Here is a 17,681-nt window from a genome sequence, read left to right on the forward strand (position 1 = left end):
AACAGAGGCTGGGCTGTATAGGCAGACCCAACCTCTGTGTGTGGATATCATTCTTAGAACCCCACCTCGGATTCTTCTTAAAAGGAAATAAATATGGCAGCCTCCATATTCCCCTCTGGTCAGGTGTCTTTAACAGTCCAATTTCCAGCTGAGCTTTTTTTTAAGAATGTTCCAAACAGTTGTTTTGCCCATGTCTAATGTTTCTGCATGTCTCTGATGGCTTGAAAGGCAACACAAAGGAGACCGAGAGCCCAATATAGTGTAGTATGTCAGCGGCAAATGGTATAGTGCACAACAATGCAATTGTTATACTCACAAATGTAGGTTGCCACACAGGCAACCACTGGAAAGGCAGGCGGGGAGCATTATGACCTGACCCCACTCAGGTTTAAGAAGTCACTCTCTGTAGATAAGAAGAAGTGAGGAAACACCCCTCCACCAAGGGTGGACTAGACAATTATTAGAGTAGTAACACAGAGGCACCAATGAGAATAAAAAACATTAAAAACCGTCTAAAAGGGGGAAGTAGGTGGACTCACTCCCTCATGAAAAGAAAGACTGGACAATGGGACGTTACTCACAGTATAAAGTAACTTTTGTTAAAAAAGCTCCAAAGTTGCAACGTGTTTTTACGGGCCAGAATCCCGCTTCATCAGGCAAAATATGGAGGGTACAAGGTTGGGTCAATGTTTTGGCTAAGCGCCTCTGTACTACATGTCCCATTGTCCGGTCTTTCTTTTCATGAGGGAGGTGAGTCCACCTACTTCCCCCTTTTTAGACGGATTTTAATGTTTTTTATTCTTATTGGCACCTCTGTGTTACTACTCTAATAATATGTCTCTGACGGGTTTGTTTTGTTTTTTTCCAGCCCAATGATGGCTTGCTTCACTGATAGTGACAGCTCTTTGGATCTCATCTTGAGAGTTGACAGTAACAGATTCCAAATGCAAATAGCACACTTGAAATGAACTGTGGACCTTTTACCTGCTTGTTGTAATTGTGATAATGAGGGAATACCACACACCTGGTCATGGAACAGCTGAGAAGCCAATTGTCCCATTACTTTTGCTCCCTTAACAAGTGGGAGGCACTTTTTCAAACTGTTGTAATTCCTACACCGTTCACCTGATGTGGATGTAAATACCCTCAAATTAAAGCTGACAGTCTCCAGTTAAAGCACATCGTGTTTCATTTAAATCCATTGTGGTTGTGCATAGAGCCAAAAATGTCAGAATTGTGTTGATGTCCCAATATTTATGGACTTGACTGTAAATTATATAATATGATATAACAAACGATAAAACATAAAAAACTACATTTGTTTTAGCTAAACTATGTGGATTTATTTTAGCAAATATTAAATACCTAAAACCTGACAGAACATTTTAGAAATACTCACAAGCTTATTTTACCTCTTCACACACTAAATGTTAATTCACCTATTAGGAGTCATTTATAATTCATTTTATAATTGCAGCAACCTTTTCAACGGCAGCATCATCATTATGGACTTGAAGGCATAAACAGGCAGAACACGCACCAATGTCATCATCCGCTCCAAAGAAAAACTTTGTTTTCACTAAAATGGTAAGTTGGTAACATTATTTTAAAGAGAATCTGTAAGAAAAAGTACCCCACCGGGGGAAACTCTGGATCCTAATTAGGCTTCCCCATCCTCCTAAGCTTCAGGGATCCAGTGCGGGATGTGGCCTATGGGTGGCACAGGCGCAGAAGCGCCTGAAATATTTACCTTGCCCGACTCCAGCACAGGTGCAGTAGCGGTTTTCCAATTGGGCTCAGGTGGAAATAGCCAGGTACAATTGGGTCTTCTGTGTAGGCGCAAGCCTGTGCCTGCGCTGTAGAGCAGACCCCATTGGGCTCAGTTATTTCTGCCTGAGCCTCAGAAAGTCACCACTTCACCTGTGCTGGAGGCGGGCAAGGTAAATATTTACCTTGCGGTGTTCAGAGGCTCCCAGAGCTGGATCGCCGAGGCTTGCGAGGATGAGGAAAGCCTCATTAGGATCCAGAGGCCTCTCCCTCCTGAGGTAAGTATCCCCCCGAGGGGGAGGTGGGTTATTTACAGATTTTCTTTAAACACTGATCTAGTTAGACCATGAAAAAAAAATAGATCTTGACTAACGAATATTCAAAAATACTACTCCTACCAATACAACAGCGAACAAGGCCAAATAATTCCACATTGCATGATGGGACTAAAGCTTGGTACACACTTTTAATTATGATTGGCCAATCACTGAACAATGTTACCACCTTCATGTAATATGAGAGCTTACCTACACAATCGGCTCATAGTATTCAATATCTGTTGACCCTCATACTACATGGAGGTGGTAAACTTGGTCAGTGAGTGGCCAATCATTTTTGAAAGTGTGAACGGGGCTTTAGGATTTCCCACATACTTGAAGGTAGCCGTACATTACTTGATTTTCCAACAATCAATTGGAGGGGACAGCACAGCAGCACCTGGGAGGGTAGTGGAGCTACAGCAAGGGACCAAATAGACTGCTAAGGGGCTGGTAGTAGCCCCAGGTAAGTAAATCTACCCCCCCCCCCCCACACACACACACACACTTCGGATATCCTTTAAGGCTATATACACAGTGCACATTGTTCAAAAGCAGGATCACAAGGACCTAAAACCTCCTGGAAGGTATAAAGGCCTAAAAGAAACCAAAAGCTCTCTATCTAAAAGCAAAGCTAAATGGAAATGTGCCTTCTTAAAAGAGAAGGTATTTGCAATAATTAAAGATTAAGTCAACAACTGTGTTTTCCCATGATACATCACTTCTGAATATCCAAATCATCTGTGAATGTCCCTTTAGGTCAACAATGGCGTAACGGTATGGTGGTGGTGCTGCTGGTGGTGGAGAAGGGGGGGTTACTAAAGGCTGTGAGGGAAAAAATATCTACATAAAGTGCTGGATTTCCATTTCAGAGGCCTGTAGGCACAGGTGTTCTGGTGCCCTAAACGTCACCCCTGAAAACAGGCCACACCCCAAAGTAAAAATATTTTCAACTCCAATTCCTGCCTTATGTCACTAACTGTCCTTAGAATCGTACACTCTAATCAATGTCGCATATCATCCTTAATGACATGAAACAAATAGGAGGTCAGTGCCTGAGGTTAGTGAAGTGAGGCAGAGATTAGAATGTTAGCTCCTGAGGTCAGTGAGCTAAGGAGGGGGGCCGCCTCTCCAACATAAGGTGCCTGTAGGCACATGCCTACTATGCCTTATGGAAACTCCAGCCCTGTATCCATAGATTGGCTGTGTGTACATAAATTGGGGTATTCATACCTTTTTTTCCAATACAAAATACTGTAAGTTTTTCTTTTTTAACAGATGCATGTCATTGACTATCTGTGATCACTTCCATTAGCAATGTTTCACTAATACAGCATGAAATAGAGATGTTTGATATGTGCCTGTGGTTCAGCCAGAAGGAATTCACATTTATGTCATTTAATCCTCTGTTCACAATAGGTTATTCAAAAAAATCTTTATTTTTTATGTTTAAAACAAAGCCGTCTAAGTGCTTCAAACAGAGAACATTTTTTCTCCTAAAAATGGTTCAAACGAACAGAGAAGAGTGAAACGGTATACCTAGTTTCTCGATGCAAGTCATCAATTTTAAACGTCGTACATTGGCTTTCGCTATTTTCTTGTTTACAGCTGAATTTTTTTTAAACAAAACATAGAGTGTACATAACACCAGATCTATACCTGTAAGGGATACCATATCATTCGATTCCACATACGCATTGCACGCCACTGCTTCAACAATGTAAAGGTATACGCTCCAGTAATTCGGTAACTTGCTAAGAAATCATTAAAAAGGAAAAAAAAACAGAAAAAAATAAAATAACAATATCAACCCAGAGCATTGAAACGAAGCTACTGTACTGTCCTCTTTACAGAAGCTCATGAAGGCTATTTGCAGAGTCTATTTATACATATATATATATATTTATAAAAAAAACTAAAACAAAAATTGCGATAAATAATTTCTCCAGTTTTTTTTTTCATATTTGTTGTTCAAGTAGTCTTTGGGCGGTTCATTGAGTAGGTCCAGGCTTCGGAGTCTTCATAGAATCGGTATGACTTTTGTCACCAGTACAAAACCATTACAAAAAGGAGAGTTCTTCTTCTTCACCATGATGTTGCCGGGATAACCAGTATCAATAGTAACGTTAAGGAAGATGAGGAGGCCGAAATATTGTGTAGCCAAGGCTGTGCATTGGTTATCCCTGGAAAATAGAGAGAAATGAGGAAGCGTCATTCAAGTCAGTAGAGTTCAAGGACCACAATCATGAAAAAATGTAAAACATATATGAATATAATAATAATTCCTTTTTCTTTTGTATAGAACTTTTTTCCCGTCAGACTCAAAGCGCTTGTGAGGCAGCCACTAGAGCCACTTGCGAGGCAGCCACTAGAGCGCACTCTGTAGGCAGTAGCAGTGTTAGGGAATCTCGCTCAAAGAACTCCTTACTGAATAGGTTCTGGCTTACTGAACAGGAAGAGCTGAGATTTCAAAAGCACTTAGTGAACGGCAGCTAAGTCCAACTGTACAACAAGGCTCTGGATCCTATATAGCAGATTTCCCCAACCCTGTCCTCAAGGCCCACCAACAGTACATGTTTTGCAGAAAACCACAAACATGCACAGGTGAGGTCATTAGAGTCTCAGCAGAGCTGATTAACTACCTCTGTGGATTGCCACAAAACATGCACTGTTGGTGGGCCTTGAGGATATGGTTGGGGAACACTGCTGTAGAGCCTTCTTGCTACTCTCACGGTCCCCACGATCGGTTAAATACCGCTTTCTGCTACAACGGAAGGCTTCAGGACCCCGAGTACTCTTGAAGATGGGCTGCACCATACTGCGCATGCGTGAGCACTCTCTATCGTGTGCTCGTGCACGTGCAGTGCAGAGCTGCCTGTCTTCAGGAGCACTGGGGCTTCTGAAGACTTCCGAAGACTCCTGCTGCAGGGGATTCAAACGGGATGACATTACTGGAATGAGAGATCCATGAGAGGAGCGGAAAGGCTCCATATATAGGTGAGTATCTGTTTGTTTTTTTAATTTAACATACATATAAGTATGTATGGTAAATAAAAGTATATGCCATGTTTTAAAGTAATAGCAAAGTCGTGCTATTGATGTGATGTTTCTGGGAGGTGGGAGGAAGCGTCAGGGCCCAATAGAAATTCCTGGAATTCCATTTTAAGATGCATAACTAGTGTAACCCTATAGGTTAAGAAATGAAAATGAAGTGTGACAATTCTAAGTGCGATGGAGCTTCAGACTACGAGGCGTTGAGTTCCAGTCTCAGCAGAATGCCGCGAGGTGGCTGTTTTCTTCCTGATCAGAGCCATTAAACACTTTCTGAAGGCCTCATTCATCAGCTGGACTAAACGATACAAGACACCCGGGCTCATTTACATGTGTAGAAACAAAATGATCTATTAGAGCTCTCACCATGTTTACCAAACAATTTCCAATAAGACGTAATGTGGATTCCGGGCTGACTCCTCTATGCCCATTAGGGGACATTCACGGCTCATTGTGCATTCATGGCGCAAATGTAGAGTGCTCAGAAACAAGCATGTAATAGGTAATGTCTCATTTGATCCATCAAGTGACAGTAATGGGGTGGATTTGTAAATGGAGTCCTATGCGAGAGGGCACATTGATGAGCGGAGGCATGAATTAACTTAGCTTCATTTAGAGTTATGCTTCCTGGTTTTTAGTTTAAGTTTCGCATCTATGTTGAAAATATTCTGAGATGAGCAGTGATCTCCTGAGAAATGTATTTTTACAGCAAAAATAGAATGTTCTTCTGGCAAAATATAATGCTTCTATGAATATTTTGATACAAGCAATATATACTATACACTGAGGCAGGAGCTCCACCTCTTGTGCGATCCTCTGGGCATCTGAGTTCAGCCCATTTCACATATTCCACATATTCCCCTTGGAGGTTAATGCATTAACTGCATTGTCATACTGCCTTGAGCTCAAAGCATTACTAGGGGGGTATGTTTCAGTGAGGAGGTAATAGGCAGCCCGGTAGTGTAGTGGTTAGCAGCACTCTCGCCTTTCAGCACTGCGCCCCTAAATTGCAATCCCAGCCAGGGAATTTTCTGCAAGGAGTTTTTATGTTCTCCCTGTGTCTATGTGGGTTTCCTCCAGGCACAACTGTTTCCACCCACATCTTAAAAATATACAAATAAGTTAATGGTCTTCCCCCTAAATTGGCTTGAGACTATGATACATACACTACATGATACATATATATAGACATATGACTATGTTAGGGATTAGATTGTTACGCTGGGCATACACGGCACGTTTTATATTATCAATCGAGCCGCTGATGGCTCGATTGATAATATTCAACCTGTCCGATACCCCGCCAGAACAATGGGAAGAAACGAGCGGCTGATTAGCAGCGCCCGCGGGGACGAGCGGGAATCGATCCGCGCGCACGCACGGACGAGTGGTGACGCGCCGGCATCGAGCCGCTGGCTCGATACCGGCACACTATCTGCTAGATAGTATGCCGTGTAGGCCCAGCATTAGACTCTCTGAGGGACAGTTGAGTGACAAAACAATATACTCTGTTTCGCTGTTTCGGTGCTATATAAATAATAATAATAAAAATAATAATAAATGCAGGGATGAGCAGATACTATGCCAGTGCGAATTTACGCATCGTAGCTCATATCTACGCATCGTAGTTTGGAGATGAAGTTTCAAAACTACGCTTTTCCGCGTGCGATTGTATGCTTACAAATTTATGCATTGGAAAGGGGGGATGTACGCATAGAAGAGTTCCCAGTGTAAGCATTTAAAAAGAGGAATTAATGCGTACAATTTTCTGCATAAGGGCAGGGCCGGATTTCTGGCAAGGCCACATAGGCCATGGCCTAGGGCACCAGAAATGTAGGGGCGGCTCAGTGAGGGGCAGTAAAGCTGTTTTATGCAGCCATCCCTATCTACAAAGACAGCTTTATCCTTTGAACTCTCTGTCCTGTACTTGTGCCGTCCCTGCACAACCTGTAAGCTCTATCCTGCAGGTACACATCATCCTAACTCTCATGGTGACACAATTGGTCCATCATTAATGAGATGGCAAACATAACATAAAAGTTCTTAAGGAAAACATAACTAATAATCTATACACGTATTACTAAAATAGTTATTGTCTGTGACATCCAATGATGGAAAGTAAGTAGAATTCTCATTGGGGTACACAGAGATAACAACCATACAGACGGTATAGTTGGCCTTGGGCGGTAAAAAGTACAAATCCGGCCCTGCATAAGGGCATACGCATCTGCATACACTACTCTTCGCACTGTGCGTAATTGCGTATTTTACCGCGTAGTCTACGAAATGCATACGAAGCAGTTATTTTAATTTCAAAGCCGTCGTCTGGCGAAGCGTAATTGCGTAAAACTACGCGTAGTTCCAGCGTAGCGAAGTTGACTGACTACGACCATCCCTGAATAAATGATGGGGGTTGGGTAACTATGAGCTAATGCAAGGGGGCCCTGTCAAAATTTTTTGGTTCAGGGTCGGGGACAGGGCTTTGCAGGGAACCGGCCAACTTCTAGGTTCCAGTTCCACCCTAGAATCAAGGCCACCATCAGAATCCATAAACATTTTGTCGGACCTATTCAGGTATGCTTTAGGTTTTAACATAATCCTCTTACATAAGATACAGTTTTGGGCCCTCCACTGCAGCTCTCTTATATGATCATAATGGCAGCGTCGGCGTAATAAGTTGAGAAGCTAGAGCTGTGAGAGGGACCATAGCCTTTCCTTCCTCCAATAAAGGAGTCCATCTTTCAGATCAGGTAGTTTTGTGGCTACACGTATTATGGTTGTGAGGATTACGATGGTCAGACTTGTTTTATGACCCTTGTAAGATGGGTCCCAGGCTGTGGGGGTCACCATGGGTAGGCAAGGGATAGGGTGTAAACATTAAAGGACCCTATCATTTGTAGTTATGCCCCTGGAAGGAAGCCCCGGTGGAGATGCTTGGAGATTTCTGGAGCTGTCTTAGTAAATCAGGCTCTCTGTGTAATGAAGACCTTTTTGGCGAAGGAAGTATCAGGTTTATTCTAAATGCAGCATATAAAAACACCTCTCCTTTCGAGGCCTTTAGATGGTGCTACAGGAAGCTTGGCTGGCATGCAGTGAGCAGCAATATAAATGTCACAGTCAAGAGAACTCTCTTGGGAATGGAATCATTTAGAGGCAATCAGGATTCACCAGAAGTCTCTGGACTCAGTTACACATGTACAGAGCCAAGAAGACAACCCCGTGGCTTACCTGAATAAGACGGGACTCTGATTTGAGAGCTGGCCGTCCCGTCTCCCCCTTCACTAACAGCTCGCACTTCTATGATATAAAATCCGGAGTCCGGGAGCAGAACCACTGCCGATGTTGTCTGCGTTTGGATGACTTGGCTGTTGGTGTGACCTTCTTGTCTCAACATGACCTGCAGATTAAGAAATAGAAAAATAGCTTGTTATGTCTTAATACAAAGGTAGAAGAACAGCAGATTGGAGATTTAAACAGAGGCCAGGGATGTGTGACCTTTCACAGACACACTATAAGCTCAAATCTAAAAAAGAGAGAAAAAATACCAAGCACATCATGCGGAGAGCGGCGATTCTATTGTCTCCAGGCTTGAAGCCTGCCTCGTAGCGAGAAATCCACATCTCGGCCCCGGTGGATGAACACAGCCCAATTATCCGTCTCTAATACCTGGTTATAAATACTGAGTCCCAGTCCTAGGCAAAGCACTTCTCAGTAATGCTGCTAAGAACTGATAATGTCAGCAGATTGCATGTCTTCAAAAACCCTGTCTAATAAATCCGAATAATAGCTGGTGTATTCAGCCATAGACATTATAGTACAGTGGAGGCAACTAAGGGCAGTGGTGCTTAATGGCAAAGTAAATAAAATGATTCCCACCAGTCAAACTCAGCTTCCGTAGTATATTTATTCTTTCGTGGGTAAAATGATAACAAATCTGAAAGATTTTCAACAACCAATACAGACCAAATCTAAATCAAATGCAGCTTAAAGGGGTTCTGTGTGGGGTTCCTGAGGAGAAAAACTGCCACTTACCTGGGGCATCTATCAGTCCCCTGCAGTGGTAATGTCCCACGACGTCCTGCTCCCATCCGCTGTTCCCCGCAGCCGGCACCGGGCTATTATTCGGCTGTCACACAGACGAATAATGCGCGTTGCCGTTCCTCCGCTCGCATCATTTGAGGCTTACTGCGCCGACGCAGTACAACGGAGCCTTGTACTGCGCTTGCGCAGTAAGCTTCCGATGACGCAGGCGGAAGCGAGCGGGTGCGTGGCCATTGTAGCGCAGCCGCAGTTCGATCCCATGCCGCTTAGACCGGGGCCGGCGGCGGAGAACAGCAGATGGGAGGAGGACGGCGTGGGACATTACCGCTGCACGGGGCTGATAGAAGCCCAAGGTAAGGGTCTGTTTTTCTCCTCAGAAACCCCTAACAGAACCCCTTTAATTAGCACCTAAATAGCACCTGCCCTATCATTGTCATGCTATAGGTTTGTACCGTACACACGTGCAACTTAATAAATGAGCAACATGACGAACCACATGCTCAACCAGTACATACACACGCGCTAACCAACTAAACAACCAACTCATTTAAATACTGCCTGTGCACAACATATCTGCATTCAAAAAACAACAACAAGTCGTTCAAATGACTTGTACACACATGGCCAACTTGCATGATAGATGGTCAGTTGATCCTCTTATCGGTTGCTCCTCTGGTCATTTGCCACGTGTACACAAGCCCAACCTATCATCCAACAGACAAGTTTGGACAATAGTTGGGCTGAAAAGTGGCTTGTGTGTACGAGCCTTATGACAACATTCGTTGTTAAAGGGAACCTGAAGTGAGAGCATTGCAAAGGCTGCCATCTTCATCCTCGTATAAAACAATTTGTATGCAGCAAGAAGAGAAGATATCTGGGCACCAACCGTTGCATGGCAATCACTGTCTCTGAGGAAGCAACTTGTGTTGCGAAACGGCTGTTAGGCCATTGTTTTTTGGCATGTATCTGTTGGTGATGAGGATGAAATAAAAGTGGTGGATTGCCATGCAACTGTTGGTGCCCGGATATCTTCTCTTCTTGCTGCATACAAATTGACTCTAGTCTGGAGGCACAGAAGGTATCCATCCAACCCCCATCAGGTCTTCCGGCTTAGCATCTAGTGCCGATCCAGTGGTTCTCTCCTCCTTTCTAGGAATCTTATAAAACAATATCGGTTGCCTGACTCATGTGCTGATGCTTTGCCTCTAATACTATAAGTCCCTGGCCCAGAATGAGCATGCAGTGCAGATGCTGTGACTATGGCGTGGCTCCCCGGCTCCATGCTTGTCGCAGGTTTCTGACTCAAATACAACTAAAGTCAAAGGCTCAGCATGATAGCCTGGCAAATGGGATCGTTTGTAAGTTAAGGAAGATGGCAGCTCCTGTCTCCTTTCACTTCAGGTAATTTAATAGACAGGGTTTTTGTTTTAGATTGTTGGCACCAAAGTTCTTGCCTTTTCGTCTACCATATTTGAAAAAAGCAGTAGGTTATTGTACCGTGTTATCCATCAGTAAAAGCAAGAAGTTTTAAATCACGATGATACCATTTATTGGCTAACTAAGCTTGGCTAACTAAAAATGAATAAAAATAAGCAAGCTTTCGGCCTTGCAGCCTTCGTCGGGCTTACATCCTGTTAGTTTGCAGGCTGGTGGTACAGACAGCTATATACTTGCAACATCAAAATGGAAAACAGATATTTTTAAAAAAATCTGTTTTCCCTTTTGATGTTGCATGTATATAGCTGTCTGTACCACCAGCCTGCAAACTAACAGGATGTAAGCCCAACGAAGGCTGCAAGGCCGAAAGCTTGCTTATTCTTATTCATTTTTAGTTAGTGTGAGAAAACGCGGAAAAGCCGCCGCGTGTGCTCAGAACAAGGCGGTTGATTCCGCATCCAACGCGGCGGTTTGCACGCGTGGGCCTACATCTGCCAGTATGGCTAAACGCGGAGAAACCGCTGCATGCTCTGATAGAGGTGCGGCTGGTTCCGCGTCCAGCGCGGCGGGTGATACACAACACATGTCTGGTGTGGCTGGGACTGATAGTCCACACAGGTTCAGAAGGACGCGCGCGAGCTGAGAGGCAGACCTTTTATGACAACCAGAAGGGAGTCAGCTGACCAAGCCGGTCAGCTGACGATTCAACCAGTTCCCATTGGTCCAGTACTTAGGGGAGGCGCTGGAGAGCGCTGTGCTATATATATTGGGTGCTGGTCATTCACTGGTTGTCTGCCATTGCGATCACTACGTGGAAGCACTCAGACCTTATTGTCAGATTCTGTGTTATCATTCTGTTATATGTCAGACTAGTTCCAGGGTGTTGATGATCAAGGACCTCACACCCAAGATTAGGGACTTGTGTTACCATTCTGTTATACTTCAGACTAGTTCCAGGGTGTTGATGATCAAGGACCTCACACCCAAGATTAGGGACTTGTGTTACCATTCTGTTATATGTCAGACTAGTTCCAGGGTGTTGATGATCACAGAGCTCACACCCAAGACTGCTTTCTTGACCACTCTTCTGTTTACTGATTCGGTACTTCGCTACATCTGATACTCTGTTGCCAAACCCTGCGTGCCTTAGGATTACCGAATCAGCCTCCTGTCTTTGTACTTTGTATGTCCGTGTGTTACCGACCTGGCTTGCCCGACCTTGAGAACTATCTCCTCAGTTAAGAGATAGTTCACAGATCAGTCAGTGACATCCTCCTACTGGTGTCACTCACGCTCTGGTCCTTTCCTCTCCCAGTCTGACTCCTCCCTGCGAGAGATTCTCAGGCTGCTGAAAGGTACCCATCCTTACTGCCTTTGTACCTGTCCTCCTGTCCTCCTGATATTGTTCTCAAAGTATTACTGTTGCACCAAACACTCATATTATTCAGGTGTCCAGAGGTTAGTAATATATCTGATTATCGGTGATACTGCAGATCATCAATAATCAGGTATATATCTGTATTCTTGGTGATACTGCAGATCACCAATAATCAGACCCTCTCTGTGTTACACCGATCATTACAGTTAGCCAATAAATGGTATCATCGAGATTTAAAACTTCTTGCTTATATTTGAAAAAAATGATCAATTTGGCCATGTTCTCCAAAGCAGTCACACTATATTGCCTTTTTTTGTATATTCATTGGTTATATGACCAGTTCCTGCTAAAGAAGCTTGGGCTCTTGATGTTCGATCACAACATGCTTGCTAACACTTCCTGTTTATGGCTCCAAATAGGTATGAATGCACAGATTTTACAGATTTGCGACTTTTAGGGCCCTTTTCCACCTGCAGTCGCTAGCGTTCACGCTGAACGCTAGCGATTGCTGAATCGCAAAACCGGCGATTCCCCGACGTTTTGCGGCCGCGATTTTGCTATGCTATGCACTGCATAGCAAAATCGCGGCAAATATCGCTCCGCCGCGCGTTCGCGTTCCTGACAAAAACGAATCGCGGTAGTGGAAATGACCTACCGCGATTCCTATGTTAAAAACAAACCGTAGCGATTGTAAAATCGCTAGCGGTTTGCGCTTTTGCGATTCAGCCAGCGCAAACGCGCTGGTGGAAAAGGGCCCTAACATCTGAATTTAACAATTTTGAGTTCAAAGTTGGAATCCACAGATTGTGCAATTAACACATTTTTTTTTTACATAAATAGTGAAAAATACAACCAAAATACAAACATTCTTTCCGAAAATACCAAAATTCTAACCCATTTTAACCTATTGTGAACATATTTTCACAAATTTAAAGTAACATAATAGATTTTAAGTGCGTGCAGAAATATATCGGCAATAACTTACAATTGTGTAATTTTGCTATGCAAATTCATTGCAATTAGCGAAATTCTGAATTTATTTGAAATTCCATGCAAAATTTAGGAATTTTGGCAATTTTGACCATTTCTAGCTCCACAGTTCAAAGTAAGCCAAAAAACCCACAAGAATATCATAAAAAACAGTGCATTCTTAAAGTGAGGCCAGGTTTTCACTAATTTTTTTGTGTTGGGGATACGATTCTCCTGCCCCATCCCACCGCAACGCAAATGACAAACGTATGACCCTGACTGTGGCAGAGTGCGCTGACAGGGTCATAGCACCGCCCCCTCCTTACCCCTCTCAGTGACATTTTTCCTGTTGGGCAGGAAGAACACCACTGGGATTCCGAAGTGTTTCCGTCGATCCTCGCATGCCCACCACACCACGCTCCATCGTTTACACATAGTACATCGCCCATAGACTTCAATTGCCCCAAGCACCGTGCCTTAAGCACAGTGCTTGCGGTAACACGCTGTTGACCTTGCATTAGATCTGATACTTCTGGGCCTAGGCATGGTCGGAATTGCCAATTTCTCTGGAATTTCACCTTCCCGCCAATGCAAATTTCCACTGATGGTATTTACCAGTATTCCGCGGATTTCCGTTTTCCGCAGAAAATTCTGCCTACCGTACTACAAATCCTCATTCTCTGATTGGCTTATTCATTCTGAGTCTTCCGATTGGCTTAAAATTACTGACTATTAGTATGGCGGATTTATGTGGAAATATCCGCTACCGCTTACCGCAATACAAATCCTCATCCTCTGATTCATGGCTGATTCATCCCAAGTCTTCTGATTGGCTTAAAATTACCAACTATTGGTTCAGCGGATTGCCATGAAAATTTCCGCTACCACTTACCGCAATATAAATCCTCGTACTCTGATTGGCTGATTCATCCCAAGTCTTCTGATTGGCTTAAAATTACAGATTATTGGTATAGCGGAAATCTCCGCAAATTCCGCCGAATTCCGCATTTTGATGTGGAAATGTGATTTCCGATCGGAAATGCGGAGATTCCGTTTTGCGGAATCAGAATGAGCATCCCTAATTCCGGCGCAGCACAAAGAAACGCAACAATTGTGAAAATCTCCATAAACTTTCAGTGCTTTTGCGGCCCCTTGCGGTAAGGATCACTATCCCGAACATTTTAAAATTTAAAATACATATAAACACGTACAAATAAGAAGTATGTTTTTTTTCCAGAGTAACATGAGATAAGAATTACTTTTCTCCTACATTGCTGTCACATACAGTAATTAAGTAAAGAGAGAGGCGGAGTAGTGGATATACCCCAGGTGCGATCAGGCCACCCACTTTCTGCTAGGCTGCTCCCGAGTGCCACTGAAAAAATACAAGAAAAAGAAGGGGCGCTCTCAGCTTTCAAGTTGCAGTATGGAGTAAGCTTCCAGGGCAGGTCTCACCTGTTTAGAGTTTGGCCAGTTCAGCGTACACGGCCACGGTTAGCATCTGTCCCTCTCTGCCGAGCCGGGGACCAAGCTCTCCAAGTCCGATAGGGCGGATGTGACGTCACTCCCTTCTGCGTATTTCCTGGATGGTAACCATAGGAACCAGGGCTCGCTTCCTTTACAATGACACAGCAAGCAGCGCCTATACGCTGGGGAATGGGGATGAATAGTGGCAATAAACAGCCACAATGAAGGTCAATTGGGCTAAAATTATTTATTAAAATTGACAACGCGTTTCACGGAGGATCAGCCCCTGCTTTTTCAAGCTGAGAGGCAGACGCTAACCGTGGCCGTGAACGCTGTACTGGCCAAACTCTAAACAGGTGAGACCTGCCCTGGAAGCTTACTCCATACTGCAACTTGAAAGCTGAGAGCGCCCCTTCTTTTTCTTGTATTTATACAGTAATTAAGTAAACAGACAGATCTGACAGGTTTTGGATAAGTCCATCTCCTAATGGGGGTTTCTCAGTTATTTATGTAATCTTTACAAAAACACTAAGAACACTTGGAAAGGGTCTGTATATGGGTGCTGACCAGCCTCCCTACTCATTGGCACATTGCTCTGGCAGTTGGACTAAGCAACTTCCATTAACCAATTGCTTTTGAAAATAAAAAAATACCTGAGAATCCCCCATGAGGAGATGGACTAGTCCAAAACCTGTAAGTTCTGTAAGATTTGTACTACCTATTGTAAGTGACAGCAGCATAGGAGAAAAATAATTTATAGCACATTTTACTCTGGGAGAAATTTACATCTAATTTTTGTGTTTTCATGTATTTTACATTTTAAATTTTTTTTGTGATGGTGGCTCTTTAAAATTACCTCCAAGATGTTTTATTTTAATAAAAAAAATAACAAAAAGCTATAATGTAATTTCTTCTGTCTTCTATCCTCAGTTGGGTCTGCACAATGAACAGTGGTCAGGGGGGTGATGAACAGAGCAGATTACAATCTCATGTATACAGCAGTTAACAAGCATTGCTCAGAGATAGGCGAAACAAAGCCCGACTGGCAGAAAACAAATCTCTGACCTTGTATCCCATGACATCCGACTCATTGGCTAATGATCTGACTGCTTCCCAGCCCAAGGACACATGGGAGCCGTTCCGCATCCACTTGACAATGCTCGGAGCCTGGCTGGGAGCTAGACAGGAAAAAGAGAACAAAAAAATACATAACGTGCCTTTTATATACAAATGAAATGTAAATACGTATTGCTCTCCATGTCCGGGACTGGCTCGCTATGTGCGGGAGCTGCCGGCACAGCTGGAGGCTGATAAAGCACGCCTGCCTCTGCCAGAGTCACGTTAATAGCGGCTCTACTCCGCTGAACCCGTACTTAGCTTGCAAAGCGAATTCCTTTTATCTCTCCTCTGTGTCACCGATGCTTAGCCCTATTTTCTAGGAATAAAATATCAATATGTTCTGAACGCAGCAAGCGCAGTCACAATTTTTACAGGTCAATATATACTGTGGGGCATCTAGTTAACACTGCAAAGGACATTCATAAACTAGGCACGGCGAGCTGAAGCAGCGCATTTCATCTGATCCGGGGGAAAGAGAACACAATATAATACAATATATATACATAGTATATTCCTGTTTGCAGATGTTAAAGCAGGAGCGTCGCAATAGGGGTTGCAGAGGTAGCCACCGCATCAGGGCCCTTGGGCCAGAGGGGCCCGAAGGGCCCTCCCTCAACTACATTATTAGCTTTCTATTGGTCCTGTGCTGATAATAATCACTTCTATAGATACTTTGAATAAAGGTAATTATTAACAAACTGTTCCCCATCCCCTTCTTGCACCTCTGACACTGTAGTTGCCATTGGCAGGTTTTGGTGCGCCGTATCAATTGTTATGTATAAAGTGCTTGGGGGGCCCTATTGTAAAACGTGCATCAGGGCCCACAACTCCTTAGCTACGCCACTGTGTTAAAGAATAACTCTGGGCGCAAATGTGTTGTAATGCTATATAAACTAAGATTGTATATCCGCTCACTATTTAAACTGTCAAAGAAATTAAAGTAACAGATTGCCCAGCAAGCTCATGGTGAACCTGAAGTTATAGGAGTGTGTAAGGGGCTAAAAAGGACCAAAAAATCCCTCTTTCTTACAGATTCTCTTTAAAGCCCAATTTAAAGTACTTTTAACATTTAGGCCTGGAACACACTTGCAGCGCTTTTCTCAGCACTTGTGATTTGTAAAACTTTTGCTAATGTAATGCTATGGGGGATTTTTTTTTAAATCCCATCACATTACATTAACCAGAGCTTTTCAAATCACAAGCGCTTAGAAAAGCACTGCTAGTGGGTCGCAGGCCTTACTCTCAATCCTCCCCTATCTGTATTTTTATGGGTGTATTAGGTTGTTTATATTTTTTAATAATAAAGCATCTTTCCTTTATTGATGTATTTAGCCACTCCCCTGAGTCATGCTGCCAAGGCAAGGTAGCAGGTGCAGTGCTAGTCATGCTGGGAGCTGATTAGCATCTCTCTCTCAGCAGGACTTTACAGAAAGGAAAAGGAGGAAGGTTTCAATGTGAGACACACAGGACTCATTTAGCACAGCCTTGGACAGCTCACAGTGGTATTCCCTAGAGCCCCCGCTCATGGATCTTTCTAACCTATATGGGGCACCTACCTTTCTAACCTATAATGGGGAGCAACTATATGGGCTACCTATACTGGGGGGATCTATAGCTGGCTACCTACACTGCGGACACCTATACCTGTCTCCACATTGGGGGTGCATTTTACGCCCTTGCCCTGAGGGCAATTTAGCCTAGAAACGGCTAATATTTGGCTCCACCCACATCATGTGTTGGCCACGCCCAATTTTCGCTGGAGGTATGGCTATCCATTTTTCCACTTCTTTCATGGATGGGGGGCCTCAACTTATGGACTGCTTGGAGCCACCAAAACCTTAACTGCACCCCTGGATATTTTACTACCACTAAACCCAATCCTACTCTTGCACAGAACCCTCCCCCTTCCTGACGCCTAACCCTAAAACTTCCCTTCCTGATTCCTAACCGTAAACTCCCCCTTTCTGACGCTTAACCCTAAAAACCCCCTTCCTAGCCTTATAATTTTTCAAAATGATACATTTTAAAACAATAGTTTTCAAAAACAAAAAAATTGTAAATGACAAGAAAAAAAACAAAGACTATAATGTTCTAATTTTCAAAAACAAAAAAAGGAGGAGATCTGATCCTTTTTA

At 43.5% G+C, this 17,681-nt stretch overlaps 1 protein-coding gene across 1 annotated transcript in view; it reads right to left on the reverse strand.

The window, feature by feature from the left end:
• Positions 1-3,547: 3,547 nt before the first annotated feature.
• Positions 3,548-17,681, reverse strand: part of LOC137543857 (contactin-5-like) — a 57,735-nt gene continuing 43,601 nt past the window's right edge. Inside the window, exons 3-5 of the mRNA XM_068264928.1 lie at positions 15,493-15,605; positions 8,364-8,532; positions 3,548-4,267 (exon numbers count right to left, since the gene is read on the reverse strand). Coding sequence (XP_068121029.1) covers positions 4,170-4,267; positions 8,364-8,532; positions 15,493-15,605 — 380 coding nt within the window. The 3' untranslated portion in view covers positions 3,548-4,169. The remainder of the gene's footprint in view (positions 4,268-8,363; positions 8,533-15,492; positions 15,606-17,681) is intronic.

This window comes from Hyperolius riggenbachi, chromosome 2 (genome assembly GCF_040937935.1).
Source record: "Hyperolius riggenbachi isolate aHypRig1 chromosome 2, aHypRig1.pri, whole genome shotgun sequence".
Taxonomy (NCBI): domain Eukaryota; kingdom Metazoa; phylum Chordata; class Amphibia; order Anura; family Hyperoliidae; genus Hyperolius; species Hyperolius riggenbachi.